Raw genomic sequence first — 18,077 nt, 5'->3', positions numbered from 1 at the left:
TACTACCTTAAGTTTACCCCTAAAAGTAAGCGATAGTAAAATAAAGAGATTATAATATACGACGATAACGAGAATATACTAGAAATAGCTATATAGGACTCATTATCGAGTACTATTACTACGAAGCCTCGTTAAGTAAAGAGAACTTATAAGGCTATAGTAATATAATACTAAGCTTATTAATAATAGCGAGATTTATTATATCTTTATAATCTTGTTAGGAATCCTACCTAACAGAGTACAGAGCAGGTCACGTGCGAGTCACGTGCGGAGACCGATGCATGGGGCAGGCGCCAAGGCGCCATTGACAGAGATTTCCATAGCTGCGAGCTCCGTTGGGATTCAGGAGTCTTTCCTTCTCCAACGCTCGACTCTCGCTGTCCTTCCGATACCTAGATAGATAGCTAGGCATACATTCCACTATGCATTGTCCTTCCTCGCATTCCTGACAAATCTTTACTAAACGATCGAGGATAGCCTTAAGTACGGCTTTCTCGGTCGTTAAGTCTCTCTTAAGAGGTCTTTCCTATACTTACTAATACGTAAGTTACTATCGATTATGCGAGTTAGTTATTAACCTAGTGATAGTATAGTCCCATAATACTATCATAGGTACCTTCTTATACTAGCTATAGGCAAATAGTACCTGCGTCGCTATCCTGGGACTGCGCCGTGGACGAGAATGACTGGGATTTACTTGGTTTACTATATAATTAAGAAGTGGTAGTGTACGTAAAAAGTGTCACGATTACCCCCACGAGGTGGTCAAAAACCAGGAGGTGGTCAAATACGTTAATCGTTGGCAGACACCACTCCGTATTCCTCGTCTTGCATACACTTACTTCGACTGTTGCCGCAGCGCATGGCAACATATTTGACCAAATTTCACATATTGTCAAGCATCCGCGACAAAACAGGCAATACCTCCGGACGTGCATCCGGGCCGCAGCTCAAACATTGAAGCCGATCATGCAGCTTTTCTTCTTGCGCCTCTCGATTCCTCGTTATGGAACGCTTCCAGTAAGGTACTCATGGCGCGAACCATGTGGGAGACCGGGCTCTCAAAGTTCCTTTAGCCTGGATACAAGCAATGATAAACCGCTCCGCCCAATGAAAAGCTTGTGAAGCGTCATTCCCCTTCTGGCTTCCCCGCGGGGAAGCTTTTCTCGGGTTTCCCGTCGACATCGACAAAGTTTATGGCGCGAAAAGGTACAAGCTGAAAAGTACCGAGCTCCAAAGCTCAGCTCCGTTCAAATCGGAAAAGAGTGGAATCTTTGCTCCCGTCCAGACAGAAGTCTACCAGGGAAATCCCGCAGCATCTTGTCCCGTCACTCTCCACGGCAGGAATTCTATGACCGATGGATCTCTTGACGGGCAATTGTATTCACACAGAAGCAAACAGTTGGGGAAACGGATGTAAATGTGCGCAGACAGTATGATGGTAGGTCAGGCCAAGATGCTGAGTTATGAGGACCGAAACTAGCTAATCTCATCGTCCTGGTGATACTACATTTGAAGCTCACCGTCTTCATTCCAGATGAGTCCAAAGTCAACCTCGTCACCGTGAGAGGACAAAGACATAACATCAAAGTCACGCTCTGAAATGATGCTGAACCCAGCGTCTTCCTCCATGTCGCCTGTCAATTCGAGTGCTCCGTCACCAACGAACGACAATGCAACCTCCCCATCCAAGTCGGCAGTCGCAGTCTCACACCCGATATCTTTGATATGACAGAAGATCCTGTTGCCATCCCAGTCAACCATGTAGTCATCATCCCAACCCTGGTCAAGCCCATCATCCGAAGAGATAGAGACGTTTGAAGATGCAGAGTGACAGGTATCCACGCTTTCGACGTCTGCCCCTTCACGAGCAAACTCAGACGCCCTGCTCCTCGTCTTCGGATCGCGCTGCAGCTTCTTCTGAATGTACGCTTGGCAGTGTTTGTCCCGAGACCGCCTGCCAACGCGCCACCGAACAGCCCGAATGCCTCTCTCTCTATCATACCACATATCTCTTTTCGTCCATGTCGACACAATCAAGTCCTCAGGCCTGCTGAGCAGCGGGTCTCGCATTGGCCAGAAGACGTGTTCCACACCATCAATGGTGTTCCAAACTTCTGGGTGCAGGTCGTAGTATTGTTGACCGATCCAGTTCGGGTCCACTGCGCGATAGCGGTAGTACTTTGCGGACTTTTTGGCTTCGCGGTTAAGAGTATGCTTCTGGGAGCGTAGGTCGCGGTGGGTTGGCGTGGTGTCTGCCATGGTATCTTCGAATACATCGGTGTGGGATGACATTTTGGCAATAGAAATAGGTTCGTGTCTTTGGTAAATGGGAGGAGGAAATCCTCTAGCAGGGGTATTTTCAGGAGGTCTGTTGGAGAAAAGTTGACCTGGTGCTGCCGCCGTATGCCCCAAACAAGGGGAGAGAGCTTCAGGTTGTTCGGTAGATGAATCAGAGATGACTGATCGTGCAGAGAACTCTTTGACAGATGGGTAGGAAGGAAGTTGATCTGATGCTGCCGACTACCTACTTAAAGGGTCGGGGTGTTTGCGATGTTGAACGGAGCGGTCGATTGTCTGCGACATGAAAGAGAGTTGTCTCAAAGGAAGTTGCGATAGGAGGGTACTTATACTATGGTGAACAATACCGTCGTTTGTGCAGTGACTCATTGCCGTCATCTTGTTGATTGACCCTTTCAATCAAAGTGAATCGTGGTTCAAACACTGAATCATTACTGGCACCGTGATCGAGCGACTGTTTGATTCTGCTTTTGATATGACCTTGGTGGCTTGCACGGCCACATCAGATAGGTGACACTGCCCTCCGCGTGTAATTGGGACCTTGATATGCGGCGTGCCCGGAGAAGGCTGTCCGCCGTACTTACTGGCTGAGGCTGAGTCGATGCAACGAAATTTGATTGGTGGTTGCAAGACATCATGGTTAATTGTTGTAGGCCACATCAAAAAACCCATAAGATAAACAACAGTGGTGAACGCGATGGCCATGCTGAGAAAGACGCTATGCCAAAGATTTCCAACGTAATATTTTCTTTGATATATTGTGCCATCTGGGACTTTCACAGAGATCGACTATATACGCCATGGCCAAGAGATAATGTACAATAATGGGATAAGATTCGTCGTATGTTGCCAGGAGTACCCAGCACAGCTGGGGCAGAGGCGACGAGCTGTTGGTACGAGATCTGGACGCCCATATCGCAAGGAGTGTCGTACTTGCAGATTGAGACGCCACTTGCGCCCTCAAATTGAGGTTGTGGGGTAGTGTGTAGCGACTAGATGGTCCCGTGGCTGGAAAGCGGTTATTTCTCATAGTCGGACGCTGCGAGCCTTCCTGACTGCAGAATGTGACGCCTCCACGCGACTGCGAACGTTGTGACAGGTGTGAAACAGGAGATCGACAACATTTCAACCAAGATGCACTACCGACCATGCTGTGTTGGCAGGTTGTATTGAAGATGTCTTCACACTTGACGTTCGTATGCAGAGCTTCCCTTACTCATGGAACGCCACCTGATTTGCCAATTCAGGAAACTCGGTCAAGATGTCCTTATGCAACGACCAATTTCTTGTCTCGCTAATATGAGCGAGAAATAAAGGTGTGAATTCACTCTTCACATCCAGGCCGGCGCCGTCAATCCCCTGCACACAAGCTTCATCTGCATAAGGCCAGTTGCAATTGAAAGTCTCGTATCTCAGTACTTTGATGAAGTCTCGGTTGTAGTTCAGAAGTGACGACCGGATCTGTGGGAAATGACATAGGTCAACGAAAAGTTTCTGGTGCGGAATCGCGAATTGATCTACCAAAGGTCTGATCATCTCTGGCATGAGCTTCCAAGTGTCTTGGCATGGCAAGATCATCCACCGCATGATACTGCCGATCATCCAGATGCTCGCATAGAGACAATTTGCCGGCAGAAGGCCTCTCCAGGCTTTGGTAAACTCGCACGCCCAGTTCGACACGGTATGTGCGTCTACCGGTAGTCGATCGCGGAAGAACACTTCAGTATGTAGACCGTCCATGCTGAGGATCGTCCTGACAGAATGCCCTTGCGCTATGAGTGACCGAGCATCATCTCTGAAACTCAGCGCGGCCTGCGACAGAGGATCGCCTTTGATTTGGTCGTCCAGCAGCAATAGTTCGCAAGCATATTGAGGCTTACGAACAAGATCCAACTGTTGCTGTTGGACATTTCGGTTCCAGCCGTTGGCCAATATCGCACTCGACATCGGTAGATTGCCAAAAGTCCTCACAGCCCCAGGATTGACGTAGTTGTCCTGACCTGGTGGTCCACCACTATATGCTGGCTGTTGGGAAGAGCTCGCGAGGGCAGCGGCGTCCACACTCAAGAATGCCAGGTGCTGGGGACCTGGAAGCCGTGTTCGGACGAATGGAAGTCGCGTCATTTGATTGGGTTCACCGCGCCGACCAGAGCCATAGGGCAGGCTACTGTGGGGATTGGGGAGAGTGTTCAATGACGGGACCTGCGAACTCGATGTCCAGGGGGTTGCCATCTGAGGCCGCTGGTTTCCCTCAGGCCGTTCCAGCGGCGAATTGGACCCCGAATCATCTTGATCTGAGCCCTTACGACCAAATGGGCCAGCTGAAGTCTCTTCTCCGCTTGAGATAGGCGCCCCGAGGTGTGCTTCGATGGAGGATAATGGCGCGTTCTCGCGGATCAGGTTCATCAATGCTTCAGCTTTGCCGTCCGGACGCTGTCGGAGCGTGCTGAGTACTCGATGTAAGAGCTGTTGGTCTTTCCGTGCCTTTTCTCGATGCATCTTTCGCCTCCTGTCGGTGTTTGCGTCCAAAACACAATCAAAATTGTGCTTGATGCATTCTGAGCACTTGCCCCTGCCTTGATCGCCATCGCACTATACCGATATGAGCGCTCGCCGTGTTAGATAGACTCGTGGCTTACGTACCTTACGTCTCCTCTTTCGGCAAGACGTGCATGCCTGCGAGGTGTGCTTGGTTCCGCCCCTCGGTGCCAAGGCTAATGATGTAGAACTCGAAACATCGGGAACCGCGGCTTCTACGCCAGCATCAAAGCGTAGTTCGAGCTGGCCTTGAGGCCAAGGGATGCTGAAAGGCGGATTTTGTGATGGCGGCACGCTCATTTTGGACAGACTCTGAGGCTGATGATCGGACTATCAGTCCGGCGATATCAAGGCACAACGCGGGTATGTGCAAATCTCCTCATGATAGCATATATATCGGGGGAAAAGCCACTAGAAAGGCAAACGACTGATCGAGCTCAACTCTGGATCATCAAAACCATTGAAAACATGGAAGGGTAATGAATTTTTTTTGAATATATTGGGAGGCGGTAAACGTTCAGGGAAGAAGGAAGATGTTTTCTTGCCTCAGTAAGATAGGCCCTATTAGCCGCTGCCATGGCGGAAGAATGGGGGGGCCAAGTGTGGGGGCTTGCCCCGTGAGGACTCAAATGCTTCACCGTAGCAATCTCTTATCGATAAGAAAAATTATTGCCTTTGTCGCAACTCCGCAGGTTTGAATCTTTGGAAATCTTTCTGGCAGCCTTCCTCTGCATAACTATCTCCACCCCTCTCTGCAAAGCAATGGCGAAGGCGAGGAAGAAGAAGAGGACGCACGTCCGTAGTGATGATGATCCTGGGAAACCTGGGCAGGGCAACCGCCGCCCGAAGAGCATGGTAATTCGAATGGGCGCTGGCGACATTGGCCCCAGCGTAACACAACTGGCCAGAGATTTTCGGACAGTAATGGAACCAGATACTGCGAGCAGACTGAAGGTATGGCAAGGGAGAAAAATGTCATGTCCCCTATGACTAATCCTCCACAGGAACGACGGGCCAACAAGTTGAAAGACTACACTGCGATGGCAGGCCCTCTAGGTGTAACGCACCTCTTCCTGTTCTCCCGCTCAAAGACCGGAAATGTACACCTTCGAGTCGCACTGGCCCCTCGAGGACCGACACTCACATTCAGACTCGAACGATACGCTTTATGCAAGGATATAGCGAAGGCCCAAAAACATCCGCGAGGAGGAGGAAACGAGTACCTGAACGCGCCGTTGCTTGTCATGAACAACTTTGTGACGCAAAACTCGGGCGATGCGAATGCAGACCCTATCAAGAAGCAACTTGAGTCGTTGACCACCACGGTCTTCCAGTCAATGTTTCCTCCCATAAATCCCCAGACAACAACACTCAACTCAATAAAACGGATCCTGCTTCTCAACCGCGAAACGCAAGCGGACGGTACCTATATCGTCAGCCTGCGCCATTACGCTATCACTACGCGCCGAACAGGCGTCTCAAAAAGAGTCCGCAGATTCGACCCGAGCGAGCAGCGACATCGAGAGAAGAAGACGGGCGCACTCCCCAACCTAGGCAAACTCGATGATGTGGCCGACTACATCCTAGATCCCGCTGCAGGAGGCTATACTTCCGCAAGCGAGACAGAACTTGACACCGATGCGGAAGTCGAGGTGACACAAACCACAACACAAAGAGTCTTGAGCAGACGGGACCAGCAAAGACAACAGGATGGCGAGAAAGGGAGCAAAAAAGAAACAGACGAAAGCTCCAATGTTGAAAAGCGCGCGGTCAAACTCGTAGAGCTCGGGCCACGCATGCGGATGCGTCTTGTAAAAGTTGAGGAAGGCGTTTGTGAAGGCCGTGTGATGTGGAATGAGTTTGTGACAAAGACCAAGGCCGAAGAGAAAGAGCTGGAACAGAAATGGGACCAGAGACGCAAGGAGAAAGAAGCAAGGAAACAAGAGCAAAAGGCGAATGTCGAGCGGAAAAAGCAGCTGAAGAAGAATACGAAAGCCAACGCAGGCCAGGATGGTGAAGAGGAAGAGGATGATGACGAGGTAGAGTATGATAGTGATGACCTAGACGCTTGGGACGATCTGGACGATGCCGATGATGTGGACGCCACAGGCAACGGAGAGGCAGACCAGGACGAAGAGGATGAAGACATGGATGATTGAGGCATTGAAACCAGCCGAGCACTGTTATAGGCACTGCTTCCTGGCGGAGAAAGACAAAGTGGGGGACCAGGACTTGTGACCACGCATCCGATGCTGGATGGATCTAACAATTGTTGGCCATTGACCAGGTTTCGTCAATGTGAAAACCCACCCTATTCGGGTCGCAAGCTATTAACGTTGAAAAAGCCATAGATAGCTCGACCCAACAGAGGTCCAGCTGCGATTCGACGAGTCGCTGTGCCTGCGAGGAACTCTGCATTCTTTCGAAGATCAAACTTTGGACGAGGCCAAGTTTCCCCGGATGGGATGAAAGAACGAGGCACGAGATAGAAGGGTCCTGCAAGGCCCAATCAAGCTCGTCAGCTTCTGTGGCTACCGCAATCGCATGGACTTGCAATGATAAACATATTTCACATTGCTGAACTGTCTTCAATTTGAATCCGACCTGACACCCCAATCTCCGGATATCTGCATGGTTTTCTAGATTCTTGGCCCTTCATGGCGTGAACCTGACCATAGCCTCGGACGGCACAAATTCATTCAAGATCCGTGATATCGTGCGATGCACGTTCGGGCACCGTGATGTCCTTCCGGCAAGACTTTCATTCGTCCTTGCTGTGTCATGATCGACATCCGACCTTCTGGACATCAGCGTCGAAGACGTTGTGGCGGGATCGTGAAACCATGTCTCATACGCATCATTTCTTTCCGCTGGCATAACGCTTGACCCAATCTCTAGCCTCTTTCTCATACCCTGCACGGTCGTTACGGTATTGTTCTGCGATCTTTGCCTCGACCGCGTCATCGGGGTTCGGTTCTATGTGGCGGTGTTAGTCAAGGTGAAGATAGAACCGGGTCAAGGAGAAGGATCTTTGGCCTGTGGCAGATTACAACCATGACATACCTTCCAACAATTGTCTCGTGAACTCCAGCACGGCATTCATCTTGGTGCTAGGCTTCCACTCGGAGTCCTTCAGCATGCCTAGACACATAGTGCCTGAGTTCGGTGGGGAGTCGTTCGAGATGTTTGGGTGGTAGATCTTCGTGGTGAATGTGACGGTGGGAGGCTTGAAAGGATAGTTGGGTGGTAGTGTCAGTGAGAGGTTGAATGTTCCGCCCTGTTACAATGTGTCGCACAATCAGTTTCTCGTTCTGCCCAGAAGTCAAGAAGCATGTTCAGTGAGTCGTGTGGCGAATGCTCGGGCGATCGCGCGACGTGCGTGTCTGGCCATGCTCAAAGAGTCTTGCATTCATCAAAGGACATGAAGAAGATAGGGTACATACAGCATATGGTGATCCGGACGGTCCTTCCATGGTGACCTTCCACTGAAAGAGGTTTGACTCATCCGCCAGACTGACTGTTATTCCTGCCGGCGGAGATGTCATCAACTCTCCCAACTCCTGGTAGACCGTCAGAAATCCGAGCTTCTTGCGCAAGGGCCGCGACAAACCTTTGTTATTCGCTTCTGACTCGCCATGTTGATCGATACTGTAGTGACTGCGTCCTTCACTCTGAAAATGGCCTGTATTGAAATAGATTTACCTGACCGGCCCGCCAGGCAAACGAGGTTGTAATGATATCTGTCAAAACAGCTGCCTATGCTACTGCCTAGTTGGATAATCTTTATATGGTAAGCCAAGGCATTCAATTCAGATAAGAGTGAAACAAAGATGAATACAAGAAAGGTAGTGAAGAGTGGCTTGCCTCGAGTACCACTGGATTGACGTCGAGGCTCTACAGTATCAAAATGCCATATCCTTGGCAGCCTCCACCGTAGCTTGGCTACGGCGCACGGCTCAATCGTCAGCGCAATGCCATGTGCAACCGACGAGCAGTCATCCACTACATGAAGCGAATATAGGCCTGTTTCGAGAATATGGACGCTTCACTGTGCGAGACTCCTTTTTGGAAGTACTGTTCAGGGTATGTCTACGCTCATTCCATAGTAGAACGCCGACGCTCGAAAGCCAGCTCGTAGAATGACTGGAATCCACCCTTTCCGAATTATTTTGCTCCCTGCAAGTGATGATCGGTATCTCTTATGCATCTGTTCCATTGCTTCTGAACGCCACACAGACCTGGCAGTATTCGTGAGTCAGGTCAAGGACTGGCTGAGGGAGATTCGTGGACTGCACAATGCTGCGGACTTTGACAGCACCTTCCTCTTCGATTAGTTTTCGTATCGAGTAAAACAGTTCAGGCGAGAACTGGCACTGGTTAGTATCTAGCCGCTTGTTGCTTCTTACTGTTGCAACTTACCTCTGAGTACCATCTGTATTGCCAGGTGATTAGTCGGATCAAGCAGGCCAATATGTTCCTCGTGTCGCCTTTCTTCTCATACATGCGGAGGATGCCTCTCATCGCTTTTGGAGAGAATCGAATGTTTAGACATTGTTGATAGGCCTCCAGTGCTTCATTGATGTGGTGCAATCGTTCCGCCAGGTCTCCCAGTACCTCCCACTCCGCTGCAGATTTTTTATACTGCATTTGTTGTTGTCGATACTGGCCCATTTCTGTCCGCCAAATTGTATATATCCGGAGGTCTTCGTACAACACCATAAACAGATTGTCGAGCCATCGTTCGCACAACCGCTTGTTTTGAAAGCCTGGGTAAGGCGAGCGAGATACATCAGCATCATCGCCACCAGATTTGACCTCTTCTGCAGCTATCGTCGGTACTGGCTTCTCCATAGATCGTTCTGCCTTTATTTCAGCATTCTCATTCTCACTTGAGCAGCCGCCGTTTAGTGTAGGCGCGGTCGTTGAGCTTTCGGCCAGGGTCTTCTCATCATCCACTGGTGATTCTTCATCTGACTCGTCCTCCTCCGTTTCTGCGGCTTTCTCGGCATCTGGGTGTCCATTCGGCGTTCCTGAAAGGGCGATAGTGCTTGCATTTTTGCTTGTTTGCGTCTTCGGCGTGACCGAATGCTGTCTCTCTGAGCGATATTCCTCTTCCATGACAAAGACCTGACTTCGCGTTTTTAGCAGCGCGTCCCATCCTATCGACGCGACAATTCGCGTAAGTAAACTGTAGGCCTTCAAAAATGTTCCCTGATAGGTAGCGGCCTGCAATTTTCGTAACGATACGTGCACCTGATCAAACGATTCTCCCTGCCTGGGTTGACCTTCGTCAATCTCGTCCAGCGCACTCTCTGGCAGGATCGGTAGGAGAACGCGACTAGGTTCAGGCATCCTTGGTGAATCCTTGTCCTGGTACGAAAACATGGGACATGAGTTGAGTGTCAGCAGTGCCAAATCCCACTGCTCAAGATCGACATATACTTCCGCTAATTTAGCCCAAGTGCTGAACTCGCTAGGTGCTGCCGTAACCCCTTGTTTGGCCAGCTCAAGGGCGATTCCACCTTCGCCTTTACTTTGACAGAAAGATGCCTGGCAGTCGAGAAGCGCATAGTCCATGGGTACATCTTGTAGCGAATCATGTAGTAATCGGACAGCTTCAATTTCCTCGTCGCCTTCCAATAGTACTCGAGCCAACAGAGATGACACCTCGACATCCTTTGTGCGCAGCTTCTCAAAAAGATTTATGCCCGAAGCATATCGTCCTGTGGTTTTGATGTACTTCAATAGTCCAGCAGTCAGATGATTCGAGACGACATTCGGGATTTGGATTTCTGGGTCGGAACCCAGTTGACGTCCACTGAAAAACAGTGTCTCCGCTGCCTCGAAAAAGCGGTGTTCTTGCTCAGTGCTCGTAACCGGGTTGAACCGTCTGACTCCGATGATCTTCTTGATCGTGTCTCCACTGCCATCATCCGCATAAGAGTAGGCACGCAAGACCGCGCACAGAAATGTTTCCAGCCAGAGACTATCCGTCGCAACCCTCCTATCTCCCCTCTCGTCGACGCAGTAGCTTTCCACGCTGCCAGGGATCTTGACTTCCACCCGCATATCCAGATGTGAAAATGCATTGTAGCAGCAGTATATTCCTGAAACCACCTTGTGAGTCTTGTCCACCGGGTTGAATGTTAAAGTGTTGACATATGCTGCCAGGCTAGCGGAGGATGATGCGTCGACGCCGGTAACATGGTGGTATACGCCTGTCTGTTTTGCGCCAGCTTTAGTACTCTGCTTGACCAGGTGCACCAAATCGGGAGGTCCGAGTTCACGCAAAGCGGGTAGGGACTCTGTCCGAGCGTCTATGGCAAGCCCAATGTCGTCGTCTTCGATGATTCTACAAGCAGCAAGTTAGAGAAGTGGGTAGAGTATGACATGTGCGCAATAGCTCACTCTGGTATCGCTGGTGCAAGCATGGCTGCACACCCCTACTTGGGGGACACTCGAGCGGACTAAGGACAGATTGGCAGACCCTAGAAGCCAGGTGACGGGGAAAGACTTGGAGGTTTTCCTCGCACACGTTAGCGGAAGATCGTATGAAGGTTCGGGAACCTCTCAGCCAAATATATCTTGTAGTCTGCTCTTTGTGAGAAGCGTCGTCAACAGATCAATCGCGGAATGGTCATGGTAGAGCTGAGCGCATTCGCTTAGCTTACCGAATTCAGAAATTCTAAACTCGCCGCGTATTGCTCTTTCCTTAGCGCGCGTCGCCATTTACTTAACATCCCTACGAACACTTCACCCAACAGTAACAGTAGTTCATTCACATCTTAGGACAGATTCATCATCCTTTTCAACGTGAAGAGCGCGATGATTTCGACTGCCCCTACTTGTCGAGAGATGTTTTCGCGGAGAGGCATGATCTACGAGGACATCCAGTATTGAAAAGTAACAAATCATGTCTGGCTTCACGGCACTGAATGTCGAGCCAGAGGACACATTTGAAGACGAGGTCGATGATACGAAGGAAATCCAACTTGAAGAGGCCTTCAAGCTCTATCAAAATGCCTTGAAACTCCACTCGCAGGGCTCCGAGTATTTCCAGGAGGCTCTCGACGCCTACCACGAACTGTTGCAGTCCGAAGTTTTCAAGTATCCAGAGGCACTTTCCGACTATGGACAGGACGAAACAGAAGACGATCAAACCGCAGGCCCTACACAGACCGATGCCCCAACTGTCCCCTTGCTCCCTAGCAGTGCCGCCGACAGTTCTGCGAGTTCCATTCCCCAGCTGCTCTACCTCACATTCAAGAACAGGGGCCAGTTTGTTCTGGACGTAGCTCGTCACGAACTTCCTAACAAGAAAGATTCCAGGGCTGAAGTATGTCGCTACTACGCCAAATCTTGCAATGAAAGCATCCGCAACTTTGCAAAAGCCCTTGAACGCGATGACAGTGATCTTGATCTATGGAAAAAGGCTGCTCGGGTTGCGGATGTACTGTTATCGCAAAGAGTGGCTCGCTTCTGTTTGGAAAGTGTTCTTGCGGGTGACGACGAGGATACTGATCAAGCCATCGATCTATCAGGTCTCGATGAAGCTTTTGCGGCTGGCGAGCTCGATGAAGTGGTCGAAGTTCTACAGGATGATCTCAGTCGTCTCCGAAGTTCGGACGTGAAACCTAAGGACAAGCTTTTGGCTGCGCTCAGGAAGACGAATGATCCTTACCCATTCCTACCCAACCGTACGAAGACGCTCGAGTACCTTGATGACAGTTCCAGACCTTCAGGCTCAGGGGTCATCGCAACGACTTTAAACTCAAGCGATTATCTTTCGCTTGGACATGCTATTGAGGAAGTCATCCAAGGCATCCAAGATGGTTACACAAAACTTACGAGCACCACCACTATCAAGGTTGAAGTACCAATTTTGGCAACGAATGGCAATACTCGGCCAGCTCCTGCAACATTGAGTGCCGCTGGTATCGAAGTGGGGACCGCCCCTAAAGAAGACAAAGTGATGCAGGATGTGGCAGTGGCAGTGGCAGTCACAGAAAACCCAAGCATTGCGCATCCGCACGCGGACCAGGTTAGTTCGCCTGAGAAATACTCATCAGAAAATGTTGCGCCGGGTGAACAAGCAGGTCAAGCGTCTGATGGAGTGGACGATGAGAACACAATCGAAGTTCTGAGTGCTGCACCAGCAGTTCGTGATGGCACAAACGCAGCATCACGAAAGCGATCATCAACGGTTGCTGGCAACGAGGAACCGGAGGGCCGTACGAAAAGCAAGAGATTACGGGCGAGGGAATCATTAATCGATCTTGCCGCGCACGAGGATGAGACCGTGCATGAAGATTCGCAGGTCTTCTCAGATCAATTAGTCTACTACGAACAAGCGGATCAAGCAACATTCGATAACATTAACTCATTGCTTGCAAAATTCGACTTAAAATTGTATCTTTCGGCAGAGGAAGCGAAGCAATCATTCTGGCGGGGAAGCGTTACCCAGGACAAGACGAATGGCGTTGGCAAAGACCTCGCGTTGCTGAACGACTTCAAAAACGCCCTGACAAATTGGTCAGACGAGAAGAGTCAGGCCCTCCTTCAAGGGCACGGCAGCCAAGATTTTGTGGAAAAGTCAACCGGCATGACATTGTTTCTGCAACACTCCAGAGTTGGTAGTACCAAAGGAAGCGCGCCCTCAGTAAGCTCTAACAGGGCAGCGCTACTATCGACAGTGAAACACATCAATGCTCAACCGACGAATATTTACGATGCTGCTTATTACTGGCTCTTTTCCGTCATGGCTTCCACCACAGGCGGCAGCGCAACGTCAGCTTCTTCATACATGACGGAGACATGGCCAGAAGAAATGAAGACAACGATTGTGCGATTGGCCATGGCAACTGATAGCTACCTTCACGATCGACTTAGTCAGTCATTCACATCACTGAGCCACTCCGGCCAAGGAACTCTGATCGAAGCGTCTTCGACTATCTTGGGGCAATTCACAATTGTCCAAACTCTGTTCGAAATCCACCTCGATGTTTATGCAGCAATCACGAATCCAGGCAGCGAAGTGAATGACGAGTCTCGCACCAGACAAGGCGGTCGCTTGACGAGATGGGCTAGTTTGGCGGACGATTTCATGCACCTGTACATCGCCCAACACCAAGAACCTGAGCTGACAGATCCTCTGATCTTACGCTTCATCTGGGCATCAACCACATATGCCACTTTGGCGGAAGAGGTTGACAAAACCCATGTATTGTTGTGTCTGGAAGACTTGAAAGCACTACTTCAACGGATGAACGCTTCGGCGATTCTACTACCCAATAATGGAACCATGCCTGTGGTTTCTGTAGAAGCCGTCGAACAAGAGATCTCACGGTTAAGCACGCTTGACTTCTTCACGGGCGTCTTCGACAGTGACAACAGCGACCCTGTCGCGGTCATCGAGAAACTGGAGCCTATCTTGGAAGCTACAATACGCGATGCAGCGGGAGAATCACCCCAGCAGAACATGTCCGACAAGGCTGCAATGCAGGAAGAACAGTTGATTAAGTTCCTTGAGTCAGGTGACGCTGCCCTCAAGCTCTTCCTTTGGAGGCGTCTTCAGAATGCGTACACAGCGATATCGTACACGCCGAGGGTGATCTCCTGTCTGCTTAGGGCTATCGAGACGTGCTTCAACGAGTTACATACTAGTCGACATTGGGAACTCGATGAAAGTAGCCGGCAGACCTCCATTCTCAAATGGCTCAAGGATATTGACGAACTTATGGTCAAAGTGCTTGTCAAGTTGAACAACGAGCCCCGTGGATTCGAATGTGTGGACGATGCGCACCTCAATTTGTCTTTGAGAACTGTTACCGCCATTGTCAAAGTGCTGTATGGGTTTGTCATCTATGAAGACTCCATCAGAGTCGGGCAGACAAGTCCTCCTCAGCTGAAGGGAGCAGCTTCCACGAAGTCATACGATAAGAGTAAAGACAGACTCAAGGAGATGTTGGTACGAGCATGGACGCTGCAGTATTTCCTTGTGAAGGAAGCTACCGTGCAAGACCCAGCCTCGTATGCCAGATCTGCCGATGACTTGGCAGAGTATCTGTGTACCGTTCACCATTCACTAGGCATCAGGCACTACTGCAAGTATGCTAATAAGTCCTTCGTCAAGCTTGTGAAAATTGAGTTGGGAAATTTGAAGACTGAGCAGGACTACTCTGCCGACATGGCGCAGGTGTTTTTTGACCTTTACCAGCTACGATTCGCAGTTGGCATTGGAGATATGAACCACGCATGTCCAATAGAGAACATGGACAAGAAGACTGCTTGGTCGTTGATCCCGACTGTCATGCACTATGTGGAGAAAACCAACATCAAAGATCTTATCAAGAGTGAGCTCAAAGGCACCATTGAAAAGGTCCAGCAAGCTTTGGGAACAGTCAAGAGCACGTCGACTATATCGTACAACAAGCGAATCATCTCGGCGTACTTGAAGTCCAGCGTCACCGCAAACGACCTCTTCAGATGCATTCGAGGCATAGGGGATCTGACAACACGTGTTGTGCACACCGATACACAGGATGCTGCCATCAGTGGATGGTATTTCCTACTTGGACATATGAGTCTTGCAAAATACAAGTCGGCCAAGCGCGTCACGCCAACACCGACCGATGATCTGGATATCGCGGCCAGCTTCTTCCGACTAGACCTTGATCACGACATTGACAAGTGGGAGACATGGTATCGACTTGCTCAGGTGTACGAGGCGAAGATTGAAGATGACCTCATTTGGAATTCCACCAAGCTAAATGACGCGAGGGGCGAGATTGCCATGCTGGAGCGTCAAGCTATACACTGCTACATCATGTCCACCGCAATTGCTATGCGCTCCGCAGGCGATACTCCTGGCACAGCACAGAAGATTCAGGACATGTTTGCTGAGTTTGCGACTCGTTTATATGCCTCTTCTCGCCCTCCTCTCAACATGGAGGCCTTCAAGACCGACAAACATATGCGGCATTTGAGTAGCATAGTCGATCAAACGATGTCGAAGCAGCCATACCATACACCTATCAGTGAATACGCGCTATGGCATTTTGCGGCATACCTTCTGAGCCGGAAATTCACGGACAAGTCGAAGCCGTGGACGATGCACTATACCCATGCCAAGTGCATGTGGAAGATGTTCCGTCACCCCGAAAATAGTGGACGAATTGTGGCTGAAGATGTCATTGATCCCATCGTTGAGGCTATTCATGCTCTACCACTGAAGAAAGACAAATCTAACGAACCGTTACTGGAACCTCACTTCAAGCTGGTTTCCATCGTCCACAAGATGGTCAAACTTGGTGCCCTAACACCAACGCAGGGGCAAGAGTACATGCAAGCAACACGTTATGCTCTCGGCGTGCATTTGTCTGAGGATGAAGAGGGCGCGGACTGGGAGACTTACGTGCTTGAAATCTTGCATAAACTCGAGCATGCAGACAAGTCTAACTGGCATCACAGAATTACGGCTCGAGCGGCACATGTGCTCTATGACGACGATCCCACTCTTGCGGGGGCCTTAGGGGCGAAGCATGAATTTACGAAGCAGATCTTTACGAAGACAATGACATTGCAAGTTTGGAAGCCGGAGCATGAACGTCCTGGCCGTCACTACGTGTACACTGGCCAGTACGTTGCTTTTTTTGTACACTTGCTTGAGCAGCTGAGTGATCGTGCCAACCTTGATCAGTTGGTCCGCCGCATTCGCAGGAAAACAACCGACTTCCTTGATCACGCCAAGGTGTGGGAAGAAGTTGTGACAGCTTTTGTACGGTCTCTCAGACGGCTCGGCAAGATCGCTGAAGGGCGTGAGAGGGCTCTCTTTGATGGCATGAACCATGAAGAATTCACCAAGAAATCGGAGCAATTGGAGACATGGTCACACGATCCTGACACATCCTCTGTCTACTTGGATATTATGAAAGATGCTATCGATTTGAAACGTCTCAACAACAGCTTGATGAAAGGGCCTCTGATTGACGATCTCATTGGTGATTCGTATGCCTGTCTATACGACGAGTACGTGAAGCAGCTGCCTCCTGAAGAACAACCACGGCCACAGACACCTCCCTTTCCCCAAGGTATTTTCATTAATATGACAACCGATCTTGCCGCTGGGGCAGACGCAGACGCCGAGCGAGCTCGGCTAAGTAGCATGCTCCGAGCTCAAGGCGATGGTGCTCCTGACGGACCATTGGCCGTCTCGATCTCTGCACCGGTCGGTCTTGGTCTGCAGAACTCTCCACAACCACCTTCCACCACGCCTGCTCCAACCGAGCTCCTGTCGGCTCCCTCCCGTCCTGGGCGTACGAAGACTGTCACTAGGCGTGAAATTCAACGTAAGGCCGAGGCGGCGATTGTGAAACCACCCCCAATCAAGACACCAATCTTGGGAAAGAGGCCAATTGTGGAGATCCCAGCAAGAGCCACAAATGAGGAGTCGCCATTTGACAAACGAATGGGTGACGTGAAGGAAGATGGTGCGGAAGGTAGTAAGGCAAGCTCAAGACGTGGGAGTGTCCAAGACAGCGCAGATGGAGAGGCCGATGGAGAGGACAATTCAGGCAGCGAGCTTAGTGAGCTCGATGATATGGAGGACGAGAAGAAACAGCTTTTGACGGAGCTCGAGAAGGCTCAAGCCGATGGCAACGAGGCTGATGAAGAGGGCGAAGGCGAAGGAGACGAAGTTGGTGAGGATGAAGAGTCGGATGGAGACAAAGAGAGCGATCAACAGGATGAGGAAATGGCTGACGCAGCAGAGGAGCTTGAGATTCAAGACTCACAGGAGGTGAAGACAGGTCAGGGAACGCCTGCCGAAGGTGAAGAAGAGGACTTTCATGAGGCTCACGAGTAGAGCTCCGGGTCTGACAGGTCTGAGAGACCCTTGAACATGGATGATCTCAGGCCGAGTGAGCGATGCACTCTTGTATGAGATAACTCATAGTCTTTTGGAGATATCAATATGGGCATCACTGGCACTGACAATGCACACGAGCAATACTGTTCTCTCTCCGCTGTAGATGTTCTGATTGGCGGACTCGCAAAACATGCCGATGATCTGCCGTTGCTGTAACAGAAATTGTTCCCCAGACTCACGTTCATACAATAGTGCATCTCATGGCTTTCTGGTGCTTTATAGTTTTATTTCATGCATCTCTGCCGTGCAGCACCACGAGCATTGTCCACGAGCCGGCTCGTATCCCACCGTTCCAAATCTTCCGCGGTCCGTA

At 50.2% G+C, this 18,077-nt stretch overlaps 6 protein-coding genes across 6 annotated transcripts; 2 read left to right on the top strand and 4 right to left on the bottom strand.

The window, feature by feature from the left end:
• Window positions 1-1,506: 1,506 nt before the first annotated feature.
• EDD37DRAFT_604633 (uncharacterized protein) lies at window positions 1,507-2,295 on the bottom strand (the record flags this gene model as incomplete). The annotated part of the gene is made up of 1 exon (XM_062814755.1): window positions 1,507-2,295. The coding sequence occupies one exon, from the start codon at window positions 2,293-2,295 to the stop codon at window positions 1,507-1,509; it is 789 nt and encodes a 262-aa protein (XP_062675644.1).
• A 1,218-nt stretch (window positions 2,296-3,513) lies between these two features.
• Window positions 3,514-5,139, bottom strand: EDD37DRAFT_645498 (uncharacterized protein; the record flags this gene model as incomplete). Its single annotated transcript, XM_062817636.1, has 2 exons — window positions 3,514-4,893; window positions 4,945-5,139. 2 exons carry the CDS (start codon window positions 5,137-5,139, stop codon window positions 3,514-3,516), a joined length of 1,575 nt encoding a protein of 524 aa, XP_062675643.1.
• Window positions 5,140-5,545: 406 nt separating this feature from the next.
• Window positions 5,546-7,246, top strand: EDD37DRAFT_66961 (purinergic receptor P2Y, G protein-coupled, 11). The gene is made up of 2 exons (XM_062819344.1): window positions 5,546-5,793; window positions 5,844-7,246. Exons 1-2 carry the CDS (start codon window positions 5,602-5,604, stop codon window positions 6,996-6,998), a joined length of 1,347 nt encoding a protein of 448 aa, XP_062675642.1. The 5' UTR covers window positions 5,546-5,601; the 3' UTR covers window positions 6,999-7,246.
• Window positions 7,247-7,448: 202 nt separating this feature from the next.
• On the bottom strand, window positions 7,449-8,787 carry EDD37DRAFT_66925 (signal peptidase I). The gene is made up of 5 exons (XM_062819337.1): window positions 8,450-8,787; window positions 8,283-8,399; window positions 7,903-8,116; window positions 7,694-7,815; window positions 7,449-7,636 (listed from the first exon to the last, which is right to left on the bottom strand). Exons 1-4 carry the CDS (start codon window positions 8,474-8,476, stop codon window positions 7,697-7,699), a joined length of 477 nt encoding a protein of 158 aa, XP_062675641.1. The 5' UTR covers window positions 8,477-8,787; the 3' UTR covers window positions 7,449-7,636; window positions 7,694-7,696.
• On the bottom strand, window positions 8,695-11,488 carry EDD37DRAFT_617758 (Chs5p-Arf1p-binding proteins-domain-containing protein). The gene is made up of 3 exons (XM_062815764.1): window positions 11,248-11,488; window positions 9,259-11,191; window positions 8,695-9,206 (listed from the first exon to the last, which is right to left on the bottom strand). Exons 1-3 carry the CDS (start codon window positions 11,268-11,270, stop codon window positions 9,039-9,041), a joined length of 2,124 nt encoding a protein of 707 aa, XP_062675640.1. The 5' UTR covers window positions 11,271-11,488; the 3' UTR covers window positions 8,695-9,038.
• A 97-nt stretch (window positions 11,489-11,585) lies between these two features.
• EDD37DRAFT_617756 (uncharacterized protein) lies at window positions 11,586-17,959 on the top strand. The gene has a single exon (XM_062815763.1). It carries the CDS (start codon window positions 11,753-11,755, stop codon window positions 17,699-17,701), a length of 5,949 nt encoding a protein of 1,982 aa, XP_062675639.1. The 5' UTR covers window positions 11,586-11,752; the 3' UTR covers window positions 17,702-17,959.
• Window positions 17,960-18,077: the final 118 nt, after the last annotated feature.

Source organism: Exophiala viscosa (assembly GCF_022695815.1).
Source record: "Exophiala viscosa unplaced genomic scaffold EDD37scaffold_1, whole genome shotgun sequence".
NCBI classification, from domain to species: Eukaryota; Fungi; Ascomycota; class Eurotiomycetes; order Chaetothyriales; family Herpotrichiellaceae; genus Exophiala; species Exophiala viscosa.
The sequence above is the reverse complement of the archived record's forward strand: the minus strand, read 5'-3'. Positions and strand labels throughout refer to the sequence as shown.

What these genes read in the sequence shown, in the direction of transcription:
- EDD37DRAFT_66925 (XM_062819337.1), bottom strand. Translation starts at nt 8,476, where the DNA reads ATGGCGAGTCAGAAGCGAATAACAAAG. An exon ending in GTCAGAAGCGAATAACAAAG is followed by an intron (nt 8,400 to 8,449) that starts GTTTGTCGCGGC and finishes ACGGTCTACCAG; the next exon opens with GAGTTGGGAGAGTTGATGAC. An exon ending in CACGAGACAATTGTTGGAAG is followed by an intron (nt 7,816 to 7,902) that starts GTATGTCATGGT and finishes ACCGCCACATAG; the next exon opens with AACCGAACCCCGATGACGCG.
- EDD37DRAFT_66961 (XM_062819344.1), top strand. Translation starts at nt 5,602, where the DNA reads ATGGCGAAGGCGAGGAAGAAGAAGAGGACGCACGTCCGTAGTGATGAT. An exon ending in ATACTGCGAGCAGACTGAAG is followed by an intron (nt 5,794 to 5,843) that starts GTATGGCAAGGG and finishes AATCCTCCACAG; the next exon opens with GAACGACGGGCCAACAAGTT.
- EDD37DRAFT_617756 (XM_062815763.1), top strand. Translation starts at nt 11,753, where the DNA reads ATGTCTGGCTTCACGGCACTGAATGTCGAGCCAGAGGACACATTTGAA.
- EDD37DRAFT_617758 (XM_062815764.1), bottom strand. Translation starts at nt 11,270, where the DNA reads ATGCTTGCACCAGCGATACCAGA. An exon ending in CTTGCACCAGCGATACCAGA is followed by an intron (nt 11,192 to 11,247) that starts GTGAGCTATTGC and finishes TGCTGCTTGTAG; the next exon opens with AATCATCGAAGACGACGACA. An exon ending in AATACAGATGGTACTCAGAG is followed by an intron (nt 9,207 to 9,258) that starts GTAAGTTGCAAC and finishes AACCAGTGCCAG; the next exon opens with TTCTCGCCTGAACTGTTTTA.